At 34.3% G+C, this 19,410-nt stretch overlaps 1 protein-coding gene across 1 annotated transcript in view; it reads right to left on the reverse strand.

Annotated features, from left to right (window-relative positions):
• The window catches only part of AFDN (afadin, adherens junction formation factor), a 180,801-nt gene that overhangs the window by 52,879 nt on the left and 108,512 nt on the right, over nt 1-19,410 (reverse strand). Inside the window, exons 16-21 of the mRNA XM_027854857.1 lie at nt 16,887-16,981; nt 15,900-16,165; nt 14,630-14,773; nt 13,746-13,944; nt 10,070-10,173; nt 9,045-9,131 (exon numbers count right to left, since the gene is read on the reverse strand). Coding sequence (XP_027710658.1) covers nt 9,045-9,131; nt 10,070-10,173; nt 13,746-13,944; nt 14,630-14,773; nt 15,900-16,165; nt 16,887-16,981 — 895 coding nt within the window. The remainder of the gene's footprint in view (nt 1-9,044; nt 9,132-10,069; nt 10,174-13,745; nt 13,945-14,629; nt 14,774-15,899; nt 16,166-16,886; nt 16,982-19,410) is intronic.

The raw sequence follows: 19,410 nt of genomic DNA on the forward strand, positions 1-19,410 counted from the left end.
CAATTACAACGTGCTATTTGTTTTCCACGAGCCAAGTAAGAGGAAGGCTTAATACTCTACTCAATTTAAAAGTAGAATTTTGTGCATTTACAAACTGACTACTAGTTGACAGTCCTTAACAGTTAAGGTTTTGGCTACACGAATTTTAGAAACGAATTTGAGCTTTTTCTTCTCGTAAAAACTAATGGTACTTTACTGTATTTCTACTTTTATTACTAAGTTATACTAATTCTAAAAAAGGTATCTGCTATATTTTTGGTTATGTAAGTTATTCTTTCATGTTAATTTGTAATTTAAATTTAATTCTCAGCAACCTGAGGGTACTTGTCTCTTGATGCACTATAAACAGCAGGTCATTAATGACAACAGTCCATTGTCCTGGAAACAGTACTGAATGTACTAGAGCTGTGAGCTCTGAGTTCTCCTCTCCTAGCTTTGTTTACTACCTAGCTGGGCCACTTTAGTTAAGTTACCTAACCTTTCTGTTTCAGTTTCCTCATTAATAAAAGGGGAGGAGAGGAAATGAAGGTTGATTAGATAATACAGAATATTTACTGGAAGGGAGTTTATTTTAATTTCTATAAAATCTAATTCCAGGGATACATCTTTTGGCTTTCACCTTTTAAGGAATTTTAGCATTTCCTGACTTCAACTGACTTGAACATCTTTAATGTATCTTTATGACAAGTACTGAAAAACAGGAGAGAGGAGAACTCAAATGCTTCAAAGGTTCATGGGTCTCCATACAGTTAGATATATCTATATTAAAAGTTTCTTCAGTTATAATTTTCCAACAGAAGATAAAGCTCTTATTTTGTTTCTTAAAGTTACCTAAACAGGACTTAAAATAAAATTCAATATACATTTTAAATCATCATGATACTTCCTCAAGCCTACAAACTAAATATTTCAAGAAGTCAATGAGATCATATAAGTACTTTTTAAAGTGTGATTTTATTTTCATGTTATTAAACGCAATAGAAAATATGCCTTTGGGGAGTCATCTAATACGGCAAAAAGATATGAGCATTTGTGTATACTTTCATAAAAAACATCCATAATGCCATTATTAAACCAATTTTTATAGGACTGTATTTAAAAGCAACTGCATTTTCTCATGCAAAAGCATCCAAAAAACCTGTGGTTTTCCTCTAGATTTTAAATTTTAAACCCTGCAACAAACTTTTGGCTAACAAACAACTTCTTACATTATAGAGCCGTTTCATGAGAAAGTTAATTATTGACAAGCTTAAACAAGTTACTGAGGAAGAAAAAGAATTCTCTAAAAGTCAGCTTCAACTTTACAGAAAAATATCCACAACAGCACACTGAACCAACTCACCATGGATTCTGTTCTTCCAACAACAGAAAACCACATTTTGTTCTCTAAGTCTGATTCTTGATTGAAAAGAACAAGTCTCCCGTATATTCTCTTAGGTTCAACAGCAACCAACAGAACAGTCTGCTGGATTTTCTAAGACACCCATCAACAGAGTTCAGAGCTAGATACCATGACACTGTATGGCATTTATCAACACTAGCTAGAACCAATATAATATTCAGACTCTTACGTAATCTGTCAGACTACTCAGACTTTCATTTACTCTAAACTTTATTAAACTTTTTAAATGGGGCCGTTAGTACAAACACACACACAGACACACACACAGACACACACACACACACACACACACACACACACACACGAGACCCTGCCCCAAATCCAACAATAATAATACGCTGGGCCACAGATGTATGAGAAGTAGCAAAGTGATATTTTTAAAAAGTAAACTGCATATACACGCTGTTTCCAAATCATCTGGATTTCATAAAACTTAACCACAATGTGGATGGGAGTCAGGCAACTTTTAACATCAAAACATCTTCTAGGGTTAAAGCAACCAAGTATTGCACAAACTTTATGAAAACAAACAAAACAAAAACAAATAAAACCAAACAAACCCTGGCTCTAAAACACCCCATCTCTCCCCCATATCAACCAAAATACAAACATTAAATTATGTTACTGGAGAGACAATTTAGCTACAGAAGATTTTACTAAAGAAAAATTTGCAACATTAGAGAAGTGGCATGGCAATAAAATTAATAAACAACCTATCTTTTAAATTGAAATAAAAGGACTCACATTTTAAAATTTTAGTTGAAGGATTGCTATAATTTATCATAAGTCATTTATAAGAAAATTCTGGAAGTATGAAAACAATCTGTTTGATTATAAAATTAATTTTATACATATGTTGCAAAAATGATACACACAGGGAAATGAAAGAGTGGTCAAAATGAAAAATAATGATAAAAATGCCGTTCCTAAGAGGTAGTATACCTAGTGGACAGGGAGCTGGCTAAAAATAACTAACTTCAAATGTCATCTCTGATACAGACTATGTGACTCAGGACAAATTAACTTCTCTCAGTGGCCCCAGCCTCTTCTCTAAGTCTATATGCTTATGCTGTTACAAGTAGCAGAGGTGCTGCAGCACTATTCTAAAACAAACAAACAAACAAAAAAAAAAAACCCTTACCCCAAAGACAAAAATGAACAGTGGCTGAGCCATCACTAGTCACATGGGAATGTAAGCTCTTATGCCCTGAGTTGTACTAAGCCAGGGGTTGTAAAGCCTTGAAGCCACATGTGGCCCTCCAGGTCCCCAAGTGCGGCCCTCTGACCGAATCCAAACTTCACAGAACAAATCCCCTTAATAAAAGGATTTGTTCTGTACAACTTGGACTCAGTCAAAAGGTTGCACCCTAGAAGGCCGTATGTGGCCTTGAGGATGAAGGTTCCCCACCTCACACTAAGCCATTACTACTTTCCTCAAAAATCCTTCATGTGGCTGATGATACCCATTTATTTGTAAAGCAACTGCCAAGGATTACTGGTGTAGGTTATAGTCCTAGATAAGTTTTTCTTGACAAAAGTAACTAACCTGAATGGGTATTACACCAGTATCTGGCCTCATTAGACACATTTAAAATCATGTTTTTCTAAAATTATTTTAAGGTAATCATTTCTGTAAAGAAAAAAAATAATTTCTGTAAAGTTCTGTGGGTGGCTAGGTGACACAGTAGATAGAGCACTGGCTCTGGATTCAGGAAGACTTGAGTTCAAATGTGGCCTCAGACACTTGACACTTCCAAGCTGTGTGACTCTGGGCAAGTCACTTAACCCTGATTACCTTATCCCCCCCCACCCCAAAAAAAAGAAAGAAAAAGAAAGATGTAATGACACAATATTATTCATACTAGTAGCAGAGGCAGTAGTATATAATATGTGGTCAGCTAATGAGGATACACAAAATAGAAGGAGATAATGACTAAAAGTTGTATTTTTACTGGTATGAGGCAATCAATGATGAAAGAGGATCAAAAATGTATGATGCAAACTTAGTTGATAACTAATCAGTAACATCAGGTAAAATAACTGGTAAACTTTGTATTTTAAGCATCTTCTTTTTACATTTTTAAGTTCCAACCCCCATTATAATTAATAATTGAGGCAATTATGGTAAGAAACTGAAAGAAAAGGGAAGGCAAAAATATTAGTAATTTAGACTGATGTTGAAATAAACATCCAAAACCTAAACTGCTTTTCCAATTACTAAACTAATGAAAGAATCATTGATAGCTAACTCTAACTGGCATTTAGTCCTAGTAGATTCTAGGCAGTGATACGGTACAATGGACAAATTGCTAGACTTTGGAGTTAGGAATTCTGAGTTCAAAGTCTAGCTCCAATGCTTATAGCTCTATGATGCTAACATATTTCAGTTCTCTAGTGGTATATTCCCAATTATTAGCCATGCATCCTAAATTTTTTTATGAATGCTGAATGAATCAGAAATCAAAGTCACCAAATGTCTTAAAAATAGATTTATGATAAGAACTCACCACCACTCACATATATTGAGAATCCTCAAAACCCTAAGATACCAGTCTATTTTTGTTCTTGTTAACTTTGCCAGGATTGATCCAAGACAGTATTGGAAAAGATTTAACCCATTTATCACCTGAGGATCTTCACAGAGATCAAGTTTGTTTCAAAGTCACCCCCAGTTATTAGGATCATTTGAAATTGGACCACAGATGATCTTAGATAACAAACAGACCATTTCCAGATAATCTGAAATAAATTTTAAATTGTCTGTTTTGGACCTAAACACAATCTGTGACTGTGACCCTGGCTCAGTTTCTATTTCCTTCATCTTATCCTACATACTACTTCTACATAATAGCCCCAAAATACCAATTTTATAATTTAATTAGCCTCTTAAAAACAATAATTCCTCACAATTTTCTATAAAATAAAGTCTAAACCAGTGGTTTACAATCTGAAAGCTAACAGAATGGGTTGGAGGTCCACATGTTATTTTGAGGTATATTTCTCAATAAAATATGCAATATAACTCACTGTCACAAAAAAAAACACCCACATCCTTTTTAACTCAAAAATGTATTTTAAAATATATGCAGTTACTATGCTACTGTGGTTAATAACTAAAATTCATTAAAAGCACTGAATCTATACTACTTTTTGTCATGAATTTTCCTAACTAATTTATACTAATATTATATAGCTACTGTCATATAGAAGTCAACCAAATTTTGAATTAAGAAAGGGGCCCTCATGCTCAAAAAAAGGCAGCAATGGTTATTGTCACTGAAGGCTCTCTAAAATCTGGCCTTACCTAACCTGTCCTGACTGCATTTCTCACCAAAGTTCCTAATATAAACTTTACATACATTCCAGTAGTCTTCTTACTGCCTACCTGAGCATGCTTTACTTATTTTCTATTCTATCATCATCTACTACACCTAGAATACCCTTCCAGTCATTCTCATATCATACTTTAAGGTGCTGATCAAGTTCCACATTTTCCATAATGCCTCCACCACAACTATTCCAGTATATATGGTTCTTTGAACTCCAAGAACATTAACCATGCAGTGTATCATTCACTATGGCATTTAATCATATGGCGTCTTTCAGTCACTAAAGTCATATTTACTTTCTCTAATGAACAAGATTATAAACTCTTAGGAAATAAATTTCATGTCTTACATTTTTTTGTATTCCCTTCATTATTACTATGCTATGCAAACATATATTGTTAAATAAATAACAAGACTAGAGACAAAAAATATGTTTTCTTAAAGTAGGGGTAGGTCAATTATCTAGTATTGAGGAATATTTTTTATTCAACTAACATTTTCTCTACTTCTCCCCAAATTTTGCAAGCAGAGCTAATTTGCTATGGTTTAGATGTTTACTTCATACCTCGAGGACTTAAGTGTAGTTTTTTGATTAATTTTTAAAAATAAAATTTTTTAATTAGCCTTAAATGCTATTGTTCATCAACACTGTAATTCTTACAATAATGCCATTATGTCACAACTTAATCTTTGTTACAGGCTATATTTTGAAAGAATTTGCAACTTAAATCATATTATTTAACTAAGAGTTGCAAATTAATAGACATGGTCAGATTGAATTATTACTACTACTACTACTTCTACTAATAACAATACCTCATGGTTCACACATTTTTCATTTTATAGTTGAGTATTTTTTTTTAAACATGATAGTCATTTGTTGATATACCTCAATCCCAATAAAACCTTCTCTTGAAACAAAGAGAAAAGAATAAGCAAAACCAACCAAGTGACTGCATCTGTCACAACTACACAACATTCAAAATTCTCAATAAATCCCATCTCTACTTGATGAGAGTAGGAAGCTATTTTTTCAAATATTGCTTGAAACCTATTTTTGTCCCTGAGTTTAACTGCATTTCAAGATTTTTTTAATTTACATTGTAAGGGGCACCTAGGTGGTGCAGTGGATAGAGCTGAGGCCATGGAGCCAGGAGAACCTGAGGTCAAATCTGGCCTCAGACACTTGACACTTACTAGCTGTGTGACCCTAGGCAAGTCACTTAACTCCAATGCACCCCCCCCCACAAAGTCAAAACAAACAAACAAAAATTTTACATTATAGTCATCACATAGTGTTATCAGAGTTCTGCTTTCTTCACTTTGTGTCCATTCATGTAAGTCTTCTCATGATTCTCTATCTTCAACAATAATCCATTATATTCATATACCTATTTGTTCAGCTACTCTCCAAAACATAGTCATGTGTTTTGGTTTCTAGATTTGTGTTGATGTGAGTATTTTGGTAAATACAGGACCTCTATCTCTTTGCTCTTCCCCAAGGTACATGCCCATGAGTGGCCTCGATTAGAATCTTGAGAGGCAGAATGGCTGCAGATAAGGAAGAGGAGGAGGAATGCCAGCAGCAGCCAACAACTGCTGACGTTTCTACAATGCTCTAATGTCTGAAAAGCGTATTTGATCTCCATAAAAACCTGAAGGAGCTGCAATTATTATCTCAGTTGAACAGAGGAAGAAGAGTTGAAGATGGCAAGACTGACATTAGAATCAGTACAATCTCAGTAAGATCCTTGCTTCCGTTGCACGCTAATTGCATGACTGCAGGCACAGTGCTTTCTCTCTTGGGGCCCGGGACAACCCTTTAAAATATAAGCTGCGAGGGGCAGCTAGGTGGTGCAGTGGATGGAGCTCCGGCCTTGGAGTCAGGAACACCTGAGTTCAAATCTGGCCTCAGACTCTTGACACTTACATTTGCTAGCTGTGTGACTTTGGGCAAGTCACTTAACCCCGACTACCTCGTCAAAAAAAAAGCAAAAAAATTTTAAAAAAAAATGAAATAAAATATAAGCTGCAGAACAGTTGCTGATGTCCAAAGAAAAAAGAAGTTTCTTCAGCCGAAGTTTACTCTATATCAAGGCCATTTCCCCAAAACAAAAGCTTTCCCATAATTGCTTTGGTGATTTTTTTCAGAGAACATTAACATAATGAAGAACTTAATTTTAAAAAAGAAAAGGCCTCAGGGATCAATATATGGTCAATTAATTAGGCTCATAAGACATAAGAGTAATATTGATTTTGTTTTAGAGGCGCACTCTACCACATGACCATAAAAATGAAAGGAAAGAAGTACCAGGAAGAAAAACACTGACTGAACTAAGAGTATCATGGATTATTGAATGGCAGGCAATTCATTCAGAATCTTGCTGAAAATTCTATTAACTAGTTGAACCAGGAGTTAGCTTTCCATCTGGATCTGTAGCCTTTGTAAATAGGTATAAAACTGGCCCATTCTGTGCCAATTTAATGCCAAAGAAATGTCTAAACACCTAACTTGTATACTATGAAAATAAATGTCATGGAATTATAAAGTTCAAAAGTAATATAAACACACTATTTAGTAACCCCACGTGCCTTCAGGTAGGATTCACCAAATCACCACAGATACTTGGTGTAATTCTAAAACATACTTTTTTTCAATAGGTAATTGGTGGTAATTTTTTTAATTAAAGGTGTCAGAACAAAAGTTTTTCTACATCATTAACTAAATCAGTTGCCACTGAAAATGATCCAACATCTAATCTGGTACAGTGAATATAATAATGTATTTGGGGATTTAAGTTACCATGTAGTATTTCACAAACTGAAATATATTTCTTTGATACAGGTGAAATATTGTTGTTGTTTAGTCATTTGAGTCACGTCTAACTCTCTGTGACCCCATTTGGGGTTTTCTTGGCAAAGATATTGGAGTGGTTTGCCATTTACTTTTCCAGTTAATTTTCCAAATGAGGAACTTAGGCAAACAGAGTTAAGTGACTGCCCAAGGTCATACAGCTATTAAGTCTCTGAGGCTAGATTTAAACTTATCAAGATGAGTCTTCTTGTCCAGGCCCAGCACTTCATTCATCAAGCCACCTAGCTATCCCTAAAAATATTGTACTTATTGTAAATAATAACATTGTAAACACTGTTACTCACTGTAATGATCTAACAAAATAAAATTTGTAAATTGCAGGTGACAATCCATTTGTTTCCATCAATATAAAGCCTCATTATTACGGAAACTAACAGAAACAAGTTTGTTGTAAAGGAATTTGATTTGTATACTAATTTCATTCTAAAATATGCGGTGAGTAAATAAAGACATGATTTAAATACTTTGCTAAATGTATAATGCTTGGGCAACACAGCTTAAGTTTCTGCCGTCACTGCTAAACAAAACTGGAAAGCTTTTTAAAAATAATTATGTTATTTTATTTTATTTTGGTGAAGAAATTGGGATTAAGTGACTTGCCCAGGGTCACACAGCTAGTGTTATGTGTCTGAGGCCAGATTTGAACTCAGGTCTTCCTGACTCCAGGGCCAGTGCTCTATCCAGTGAAAGTTTTAATAAATATTCTAATAATATAACTTGGCAGGTGCGAACAAAAAGATTATACAATTGAAAATAACATAAACATACTAATAATATAAACTGACTTGCTGAGGCATTAAGAGTCATGCTAATTCTAGTCTACTGATCAATTCTGAAATAGCTCCAAATTTGTACTTTATCACAGTTAAACAAAATTTTAAGGGTCCACGATGTAAAAAAGACTGTAGAAGAAACTCACATTTCCTCCTATGTTGGCTCAAATTATCACAACTTTGTTTTATTTTGATTAAAATAACTCTCACATTATAGTTAACTGTTAGTCAAACAAGTTTGCAGAAGAGTACGCAATTGTCTGGAAATCATACAAAAGGCATTTCCTTTCAGCTTCTGGCCTGTGCAAACAATCAGGTGCTACATGTGTGCCTCCTAGTCCCAAAGCAACTAATCTCTGCTCCAGGACCATACCTGCTAAGTACAGTTAAGTACTGGTTTATGTCTTATTCATTATCTGATCGATTTCAGTGGGTCATTTGCAATGACCAAACTTTAATGTACAGTATGATTAATTTATTGGAGTACAGCAGTTTCATTCAGGTAATGCAATTTTTTCCACCCCCCTCCCCAACACCAAACAAAATCCAACATGTATTTTTCCTACAGATTTCTAAATCTTCCCACACACATTCAACTTTGATTCAATATGAACTAAAAGTTTCAAGAATGGACTATAAGAGTAATATTAATTTTATTTTCCTACCTTTGCAGCAACAATGCTAAGACCCATGCCATTTTGCTTCTTAAGTGTCACAGTGATTATTTCTGGTTCTTTTCTCAGAGGCTGCGTCTAAAGGACAGCAAATAGTTTCCATTTTAATCTATGCGTCCTAATTTCTAAGAACTTATTTCTTAAATACATGTTATTTATCCCTTAAAACAGAAAAATGTGAAGTCTTACACTTGGGTTAAAACAAATACGATCTGAAAAGTACATGGGGAAGGCATGATTAGATAACAATTTGTATGAAGAAAGATCCGAAGTTTTAACAGAATACAAGCTCAGTATGAGTCAATAGTGTAATAAAGAAGGCAAAAACACAAAGCAACTATATTAAGAAGTATAGTTTTCAGGAAGAAATGATAATCCCACTGGTCTCTGCCTCAGCTACATCACATCTTCAGTGCTATATTCAAGCACATTGATGAGACAGAAAATATTCAGGAGGGCAACTAGAATAATGGAGGGAGTGGAATTTATGTCAGATGAGGATCAGTTGGTGGAACTGGGGAACTCAGTGAACTTGATAGCTACCTGCAAGTATTTAAAAGCCTGTTACAGAAGAGAGATAAGACTTGCTTGGTTTGGTCCTACAGAAGAGAAGCAAGAGCAATGGGTGGAGGCTGCAAAAGGTCAAATTTAGGCTAGATATAAGCAAAAACTTCCTATTATTAAAGACATCAAAAAGTGTAACGGGCAGTCTGGCATATTATAATAATGCACCAGTTTCCAAGCATGTAAGCAATTTAAGCACATTTTTCTATTTAAAAGGAGAATGTGATATATATAGTGATAAACATAAACAGAGGCAAACATGTACCCCAAAAGGTGCTTTTAAAACTCTTAGTATTAAAAAAGCTATTCAAAGGTGCTTTTTAAAAGCTGTACAATTGCTGTCTACTAGAAGTATGTTAACTTTAGGCAAAGGAATGATTTTCATGTATTGTTTTCAATCCTAGGGACATTTATTCTTCTTGAGTCTCACACATGCTACCCAAAATACTTGCCAGTTCAGTGTTCTCTCTCATAAAGTGACTTTCATAATCTGCTCCTTCAAAATATATTGTCCAAGTACCTGGTGAACGTGGATGAGGCAATAACCTACAGAACCCTAAAGGGGGAACAGATTGGGAAAAAAAAAAATGAAATTATGTCATATGTGAAGAGACATGCACCTTACTGAGAGTCAACTAACCAAATTCTTGCTATATAGAAGTATTTCATATTTTTTATTCTCTACCTTCCTATTGAGCAAAAGATTATAGGCAGATTCAAAATCAGATGCTGTACTAGATCCCCTATACTCAATAAATGAAACAAAGTTTACAAAATTAATGAAACCTTCAATTTACCGAAGTAGTTCATAGTTCATTATTTTGAGAGGAAAAAAGGTACTAAATCCATTTGGAAAAATCTAAATGTCTTCCTGGTCAAAGACCAATAATATAAAAAGTTCTAAATTACTCACTGAATTTTCAATAATTTTATATTCTCTAGAAAATAAAATTTACTATAGAATAAACACCAAAGGACAACAACTCTAATTCTTTCTAAGCAGCAGAGCAACAATAAGACGTCATTCCCTAGGCTTTGGACCTTGTTGGCATACAAAGCGTTAATTTGCTAACACATCTTGTGATTTTTTTTTTAATCAGAAAGTAGATCACTTCCAAGAAACAAGTGTTAATTAATAAATTAAGGAAAAATATCAAGAGAAATATATCCATTTAAAATGAAGAAAAACAAATCTTACTATAGCAAAATCTTTTAGTTACATTTTCACAGAATTACAACTAGGGAAGCCCTTAGAGACTACTTAGTTATTTGCACATACAACAGTATCTGCCCCAGTTCAGATTTTCCCTGAAATAAAGTATAAGTTTTGGTTTTCCTTTTACCTGTTTTAAGAAGGTTGCCACATTACCAAGTTATTTAAATTGTCTTTTGTATAATCTGAAAATATTATTTCTGTGGCATTTAATAAATGTAACATTATTATGAGGAACTTAAAACAATCATGCAAATATACTTGTATTTTACACATTTAAGGACTGCATATGTAGGATGAGCCTGTACTTGTGTTCTCTCATATCACAAAATTCAGTAGAATTGTAAGAGGAAATGTAAACTGGGGCTGTGTTGTAACTCTTTAATCAGTTTATGAAGAACTAGGTGTTAAGAAATATAAACAATGATGTCACTAAAAAAATATAATCCTCTGTGAGCCTTAAGCCTCTGTACAATGAATTACATGTTTCTTGTTGTTCATCACATATGTAATAGCCTAGTAATGCCAAAAGAGACATTCAGAAGAGGTGATGGGTAAATTATGAAGAAAATTCACTCAAGCCAGTGTTTCCATATTTACTGGCCATACCATCATGGGACTACTTATATTTTCAATATGGTACAGGTATTAAATTTGATACTTGTTTAAATAAAAGAAATGTGAAAAAGCCATGTAATTTTCTCTATGCTAAAAGCATGATGGTTTATTTATAAATAGCTGAACTTATTTTCTGGTGGTTGAGAAAACAATTCCCATCTCTAAGAGCAAAGCGTTCTAACTCTCCAGAAGTTTTGGAAATAATGTAGTACTTCATTTTAGCTGAGATGCAATTAATTTGCAATTTGAAGAAAAAATCATTTTGAGGGAAATATTATACTAGGTATATTAGGTAAAAGATACACATAGATTTAAAATTCCTTTAAAAAATTATATAAAAAATGTCCATTCTTCTATTACGACTTCAATTTGGTTTGTTTTAGTGACATCATCGTTTACAGTTCTTAAAACCCAGTTCTTCACAGACTGAATTCTATCACTGTGACTTTGCCTGTCTATGAAATCCAATTTACAAAACTGTTAACACTCACAGGGCAATGTACCATATATGGACATGAAGTTATTAATGCACATATATTCTAAGATATTTTTTCAGGTGAGGATTATCCATACAAATGTATTAATATAATTTTATCTCTGACTGTATTCAAGTGCAAGATGACAGAACAGAGTCAGATGAAATCTATCACTATGGAACATAACAAATATAATTTTGCTACATAGAAATTATCTTATCTGCAATGTTATTCAATTTCACAAACATTTACGCAAGGAACAGTTTGCCAGGTCCTTGAGATTTAAAGATACAAGTCAATAAACATTTTTAAAGTACCAGAACTAAGTGAGAAGTACTGTCTTACCCTCAAGCACCTTTTATTTAATAACCAAAGAGACTAGGTATGTACACAATATAAAAGTAAGTATCAATACAGATTAGACTACCAGACATTTTAAAAAAGCTGATATTGTAAAGATTATCACTTTACCTTTGAGTCTACTGTTAGCTAGAAAAAATGACCAGTAATACTGTTAGAACTGAATGTAAAGTAAAAGACAAGTAAGGAGGCCTGAACTCATGGCAATGTTCTAGATCAATAGTTAATTTCAGAAGATCCATGAACTTGAATTGGAAAAAGAAAATTCCTTTTTTTTTTTTTTAAATTTTCACTAACCTCTAACTGAATGTTAGCTTCTCCTTCAGTTAAAATATATTATTCTGAGGAGTTCATAGGAGTCTACAGTAACAAAGGGTCAAGACACTAAATGCTAAAAAGTTAAGAAATCTTTGTTTTAGACAGTCAGAAGGAAACAATCCATATGGGTTATTACTGTATGTGTTTTAGAATAAGTTACACTTTAATTACATAAATTATATAATATCCCCGTACTTGTTAGTCTATGAATCCTACCATTTTAAAAAACAATTGCTTAATGTCTAAAACATGCTAAAAATTCAGAGCTGGTCAATGTTTTATCAACTAATTTTAAACTTAACTATCAAAAATAGTAAAGAACAAAGCACTAAGAAGTTACTAACAAAGGAATTAATAGGGTGCTCATTAAGAATCAGAGCAGCAAGTTCAGAAACATAAAAGAGCTATCAACTATATAGTACAGATGAGAAAGATCCATTGGGGGGGGTCAGGCAATGGGGTTAAGTGACTTGCCCAGGGTCACATAGCTAGTAAGGGTTATATGTACGAGGTCAGATTTGTCCTCCTGAATCCAGGGCCAGTGCTCTATCCATTGCGCCACCTAGCTGCCCCCAGAAAGAGCCATTCTTAACAAGGACATAAACACATGTAGGAAAACAAAACTTACAAAATAAACCAGTAGGTGGTAATTTTATTAAAGACCAAAATATGAGAAAAGCAAAAGAAGGCCTAAATGTTATTCCAAACTAATGTAATTCCAAGTTAACAACAAAAGCAAACATTAGAGCGAATATTTTCTGACAATTATGGCTACAGGACCATAGATTCCGATCAAGAAAAGCCCCCAATAACCAACAAGTCCAACTCCTACATTTCAGAGATGAGGAAAGTGAGGCCAAGGTGAGATTAACTGACTTGCCTATGGCCATATAAGTTATTAAAAATCAAAAGTGGGATTAGAACCCAGGGTTTCAGAGGCAGTACTCTTTCCAATGTACTACCAATGTCAAGATACTTTGTTGTTGTTGTTCAGTCATATTTGATTCTTTGTGACCCCATGGACCTTAGCACACCAGGCCCTTCTAAACTCCCTATCTCTCGAAGTCTGCCCAAGTACGTTTGTTGTTACTTCAGCTAATACGAAGATACTAGCTAGACAAACAGTATTGAGTATTCACTCACCTCTCTGACACAGTGGATCCAAAAATTCCTGTAACCCATTTGGAACATTTCGCACAACATCACAAGAATAGCCATCTTCTGGCAGAAGAAAGGGTAGTTGAAGATCAGGATCTTCTTCTAATTGTACCTCTCTCCCATCACTACGTGCTAATTCATCAGCTGTATTTTCAGCAACAGCTACTACATTTTCTATGAGATCCTAAATGGAAAAAAAGCAAATAAAATTAGGAAGAGAAACTACATTAACAACACAGTTTAAAATGTGAAATTTTTGTAATAGAACTAAAATTTTAGAAAGCATAATTTGTATAAAAAATATATTACAAATAGGCAGGAGAGAAATGAAAAACACTATTAAAGTATTTCAGATTAGATTTGCTAATATGCTAAAATTCCTTTATAATGTTTTATAATATACAAAGATTTGCTACTGAAGATGAAAAAGCAAAAGAATTTTAGATCTGTCAATCTTGTAACAAATCTCACATATAAATGACCTAGGTATTAAAATTACAAAAGGGTATTTTTTAATTTTTAAAATGAAACATTTTTTATCCTTTTTCAAATAAATTGTTTCCAATACAATTGCTTGGAACTGTGCAGACCGTTGCATGCATATGTCTGTACACACACAGAGCTACTTCATATTTGTATACAAAAATATGCCCTGCAAATCATTCTGAAGGCATATTCCAAGTCTATAAAAAACTCAGAGAAAGACTGAAGTTCTATGTCATGTAATTCCAGTGGATCTAAAAGATGAAACATTTAAAAAAATTATTTTTCTAGTAAAAGTAAGCATTTTATAATAAATTGTTATACTGCAAATTCCTTTTCAAAAAATATTTCATATTCTGCAAGAAATATGCCTAAGATTAACTTACTGATGGGATAAAAGGTTCATCTGGTGCACAGTGGTAATTTTGTAATAAGGCTTGAAGTTGCAGTGAATTTAGCTTAAAGCAGGTACTATTAATATTTGGAATATCCTCAGGTGAATATTTATCCATAGTAAGTAGTGTGGTTGCCTGAAAAGCAGAAGATTTTCATTGTTACCAAGATTTATAGTATAAATCATTATAAGTTAATATAGTAAAGTAATAGAGTAAAAGTATAAAATGATATAATTCATAGAGGACTGGCCTTAAAATCAGGATAACTATCAGATTATAATTTACAGAATCAATGCATCTGCAGTGATTAAGGAAGTTTCCTTGACAGAAGGAGTTCCATACACCAATGAAATCAAAGGTCCAAAGCCACTCAAACCCTACCCCCACCTTTCCAAATTAAAAAAAAATAAATAAATTCTTAGATTAATTTTAATAGGGAAGAATAGTATGAATAAGCAAATATTTTTAATTTTAAGATTTTTGAAAAAGATTTGCACTTTTATTACCTCTAAAAAGAGGGACCCTTCTAATCTAAAAAGCAGAATGCTTTAGGAGCCCCTTTAAACAAACTTCACTTCACACAGATTATGAAATATTTCTAACTTTTTTTCTTCCGTCATTAAAACATTTCCCCTGCAATCTGCCTTTTATTTATTAAATCTTTTCCTCCTTTGTAGTGCCCAAATCCTCCATTAGTAGAAGTAAAACAAAGTGTTATGGTAACATATTTTCTACAACCATTTGAGTCAAGGAAATATCACAAGAAATATCAACATATATCAGCATGCCCAATTTTTTCACTTTTCCTCCATATACCTGGTTCACTTCTCTGCCATTCCATTTAAAACAAAGGGTTCAGAAATTCAGAAAAAAATATAAAAGATAACAATAGATCCAACATGCACATTGACATTGAAAAGTTTTATCTCAGTTTAAGTAACTCAGTGGAGAATGCCCTTTTTGTCTAGTTACTAACTGTAAAAATAAGACACTCTCATCTCTCTAATGTTTAAATCCTTTCCTTGCAGCAGTTCAAACCAAGAGAATGATTTACTTTAGTAATCTACAAGATATTCCAAGAGGTTTTTTCCATTCTGAAGTAAAATCTTTTAATGTTAAAAATCTTACTAGATACCACTGGACATAACGACAAAGGACTCAGCAGCAAACCTTTTATTTTATTTAACCTTTTAGCTTACAATCCTATCCAGTCACCCCCTCCCTGAGAGCTACAAAAAGTACCCTGAATCCCAATATTTACCTGTACAATTCTGCTAAGATGGCAGTCAGCAGCGAGCTCAAGGCCCTGTTTCTCTGCCCAGGCCTCAATATGCCCCAACTGCTGACGGATAATGGCTCCCCAGTAATGAGAACATAACCCTGAGTCTGGGTCAGTAACGAGTCTGTTAAACAGCCACATGTTAATAAAATGAAAGAGCTGAGAGAAGAGTTGAATCGTCAGGGCAGCATTTACCCTACATCTTCGTAATAATGACATAGCTCCAGTGAGTGTGTGCAAGACATCGTCTGTTCATAGATACAAGAAGACAAAGAGATGTTATGAATGAATCCTTCTTCAAGCAAAAAATTCAGAAATAATATGTAAGTTAACTAAGAAAATGTCAATCATAACACTGGTTGATTGTAGTGCATTCCCCTAGACTCCCACATTTAGCCTAATTTGTAAAACTACAATCACCCAAAAATCTTAACTAAGATCTGTATCCTATTTCAAGAAACTGATTTCTATCTGTGTGGGAACTCCCTGCAGGGATGGAAAATTGCTATCACGCTACACTTTAGTAGACTCTTTCATGAGTTATAGCCAAAAAAATTCAAATTTAGTGGCCAAATTTCATTCCACATGACAGACATCTGAAAATGGATCCCTCACTTCCTAGCCTGGTAAGAATTACTAACGCTTGTGATCTACTGCAATAGTCTCTGAGAACTCAAGGTCTCCTCCACACAAAACAGGCATGGGCAACTGAGGAGGAAAATGACTTGTAAGCACTTTAAAAAACATTGAAAAGATATGAAAGATCTGACTACATTAAAAATGAAAATTCAGAATTTTCTACATGCAACATTTAATTCAAATCCAGACAATTATGTACTATACAATTTACTCATTTCTGAGATATTTACAAATAACTCATAGGTGTTAAACATTGAAAATCACACATATTTTTAAAGGGATAACAAGTAAAAATTATATGTATAAAAAAAAAAAAATCAGTATTCTAACCTATTTTAGGTCTTTGTAGACTGTTTTCTTCAGGATCATCCAGAAAGGCTGGCATGTAGTTATTAAGTTCTGACTGAAGACAATGAACCAAATATCTGAAAAAATTATACAAATATTAATTCATTATATAATAAAAAGGATAATATATCACACTGGAACTTAAAATACAAACATAAATAAATGGAATTTATAAACTATAAGACCAAAATCTGCTCTTTATAAATAATAAATTAAGATTTCTGTAAATGGATGTCAAATAGTTTCCATTGTTTTCCATTCTAGAACAGTGGTCACCAAAGTAGTGGTCACTGAACTCAAAAGGGGGTTATGACTTAATCCAAAGGGTTAGTAATCAAAGCTTGATCCTCATCTATCTTACGCCTTCCCCCCCCCAACTGTGGATGCATAACAAAGATTTGTCCTGAGACCTCTTTGTTTCTCTTCTCTGTCGTTATCCTTGACTTTTCATATTCTCTTAGTGACATATCTAATCAAGAGCTGATTGTCATTATATGTACCTCTACAATAACTCTTGCATCTGTCTCTACTCACAAAAAGTCCTAGTTCAGGACTTTTTCACCTCTCACTAGACTCTTGTGAGAGTCTCCTAAATGGTTTCCCAGCTTCAGAAGCTGAGAAGAAAGCTCCAATTCCTATGCCCTCCCTTCCCCTGGATTATCTCTAACAACAGTGTTAACTACTTTTATTATTTCCTCAGCCTGACTCCCATCAAAAAGTAGCTTCAAGGTTGAATAATCAGCCCTTTAGGGCAGCTATAACCAAACCCAACCCAGGCACCTGAAATAGCTGCACAAGCAAACTGGCAACACTCTCTCACTGGTTGTCTCTGCACCACCACCCCCCTCAAGGGGATCTACATTCTGTCTCCCAGATTACCACACTATGGCAGATTATGCTCCAGGCCATGGACCAGTAAATAACAGATCTTCTTCTTTTTTCTACTCCAAACATCTTTCATTTTTTGGTGGGAAAAAAATGATCATGCACAGAATGAGCAGGCGTGGGTAAGCTGTGATTATCTTTTCCCCAAACCCAACCCTCTTCTCACCTACCCTTTTTCCATAACAGAAACCAGCATTTTTTCAGTTTCCCAAGTTCTCAATGGCCTCCTAATTCTATACTCCTAACACAACTAAAACTGTCCCTTTCAAAGTTACTAATGAATCTCTTAATTCCAGAATCAGATAGCATTTCCTCAACTTTCATCCTCCTTGAACCTTCTACAGCATTTGACAGTATGGACCACTTTTTTCTGCTCCTTACTTCATTCTTTCTTCTTTAGGTTCAAATATTTGTAGGGCTATAATGTGGAGCCAGTGTTAGTTTGTTCCATTTGGCCACAGAGGGCAGAAACATAAACAATGGGTCTAAGTCTCACAGAGGACTAACTTGGCATGATAGGAGGAAAAACTTATCAATCAGAACTGTTCAAAAGTGTAATGAGTTGCGGAGTTCCATCTCCTGGGAGGTTTTCGAGCAGACACTGGGAATTACTTCACGGAGGGGTTGGCCTAGATGGCCATTGAAGTCCCTTCCAACTCTCCAATTCTGTGATTTTATGGATTCTCCTGTCTAACCAGCCTCTTTTGCTTGATCCTCATCTATCTCATGCCCCCCCCCAACTGTGGATGCACAACAAAGATTTGTCCTGAGACCTCTTTGTTTCTCTCCTGTGTAGTTATCCTTGACTTTTCATTTTCTCTTAGTGACATATCTAATCAAGAGCTGAATGTCATTATATCCACCTCTACAATATCTCTTGCATCTGTCTCTATTCACAAAAGGTCCTAGTTCAGGACTTTTTCACCTCTCACTAGACTCTTGTGAGAGTCTCCTAATTGGTTTCCTAGCTTCAATTCTTTCCGTTGTCCAATCTATCCTCCACAAAAAATATATATATAAATAAAATCTTAGTGTCAAAAGAAAAACCGGCCTTGGAGTCAGAAAGTTTTAGGCTAATGACCTGTCTCAGACAAATCGAGCTGCACAACTCTAACAAGACCCCTCAGTGCCCCAGACAAATCCATAGGATTACAGTTATCCCTTCCACATTGCAGGGGTTATGTAATCTGGAAAATCTGCATAAAATTTTTTGGCCCTCCCTTCATACTAGAAGTCCGAATTCTTAAGGTATTAAAAGATTAAAAAAAGTTGATATTATGCAATATATACATGTATTTTATGCATTTCTGAATTCCTCAACTTTTTCTATTTCATCTGCTGGCCTTCGTGTGCTGTCTGTTGCTTCCACAAAACTCCCCCCAAATTCCCATTTAATTTCTTATGCTGACCTGTGCTACATTGAAACCAAAATAGGGAAATCAAAATGTGGAAGGCACCACTGTATTAGTTATAAAACAATTGCCAGTTTGTAGTAGAGAAGGGGAGAGGCATTTCCTCACCAGGAGTTCCCTATACTGATAAAATTATAGCCTGGCATAAATAAATAAGCCTATTTTCTTCAATATTTGAATTTTTGCTTTACTTGATATTTTCCTTAAAG

This window comes from Vombatus ursinus, unplaced genomic scaffold (genome assembly GCF_900497805.2).
Source record: "Vombatus ursinus unplaced genomic scaffold, bare-nosed wombat genome assembly UNPS02010639.1, whole genome shotgun sequence".
Lineage (NCBI taxonomy): Eukaryota > Metazoa > Chordata > Mammalia > Diprotodontia > Vombatidae > Vombatus > Vombatus ursinus.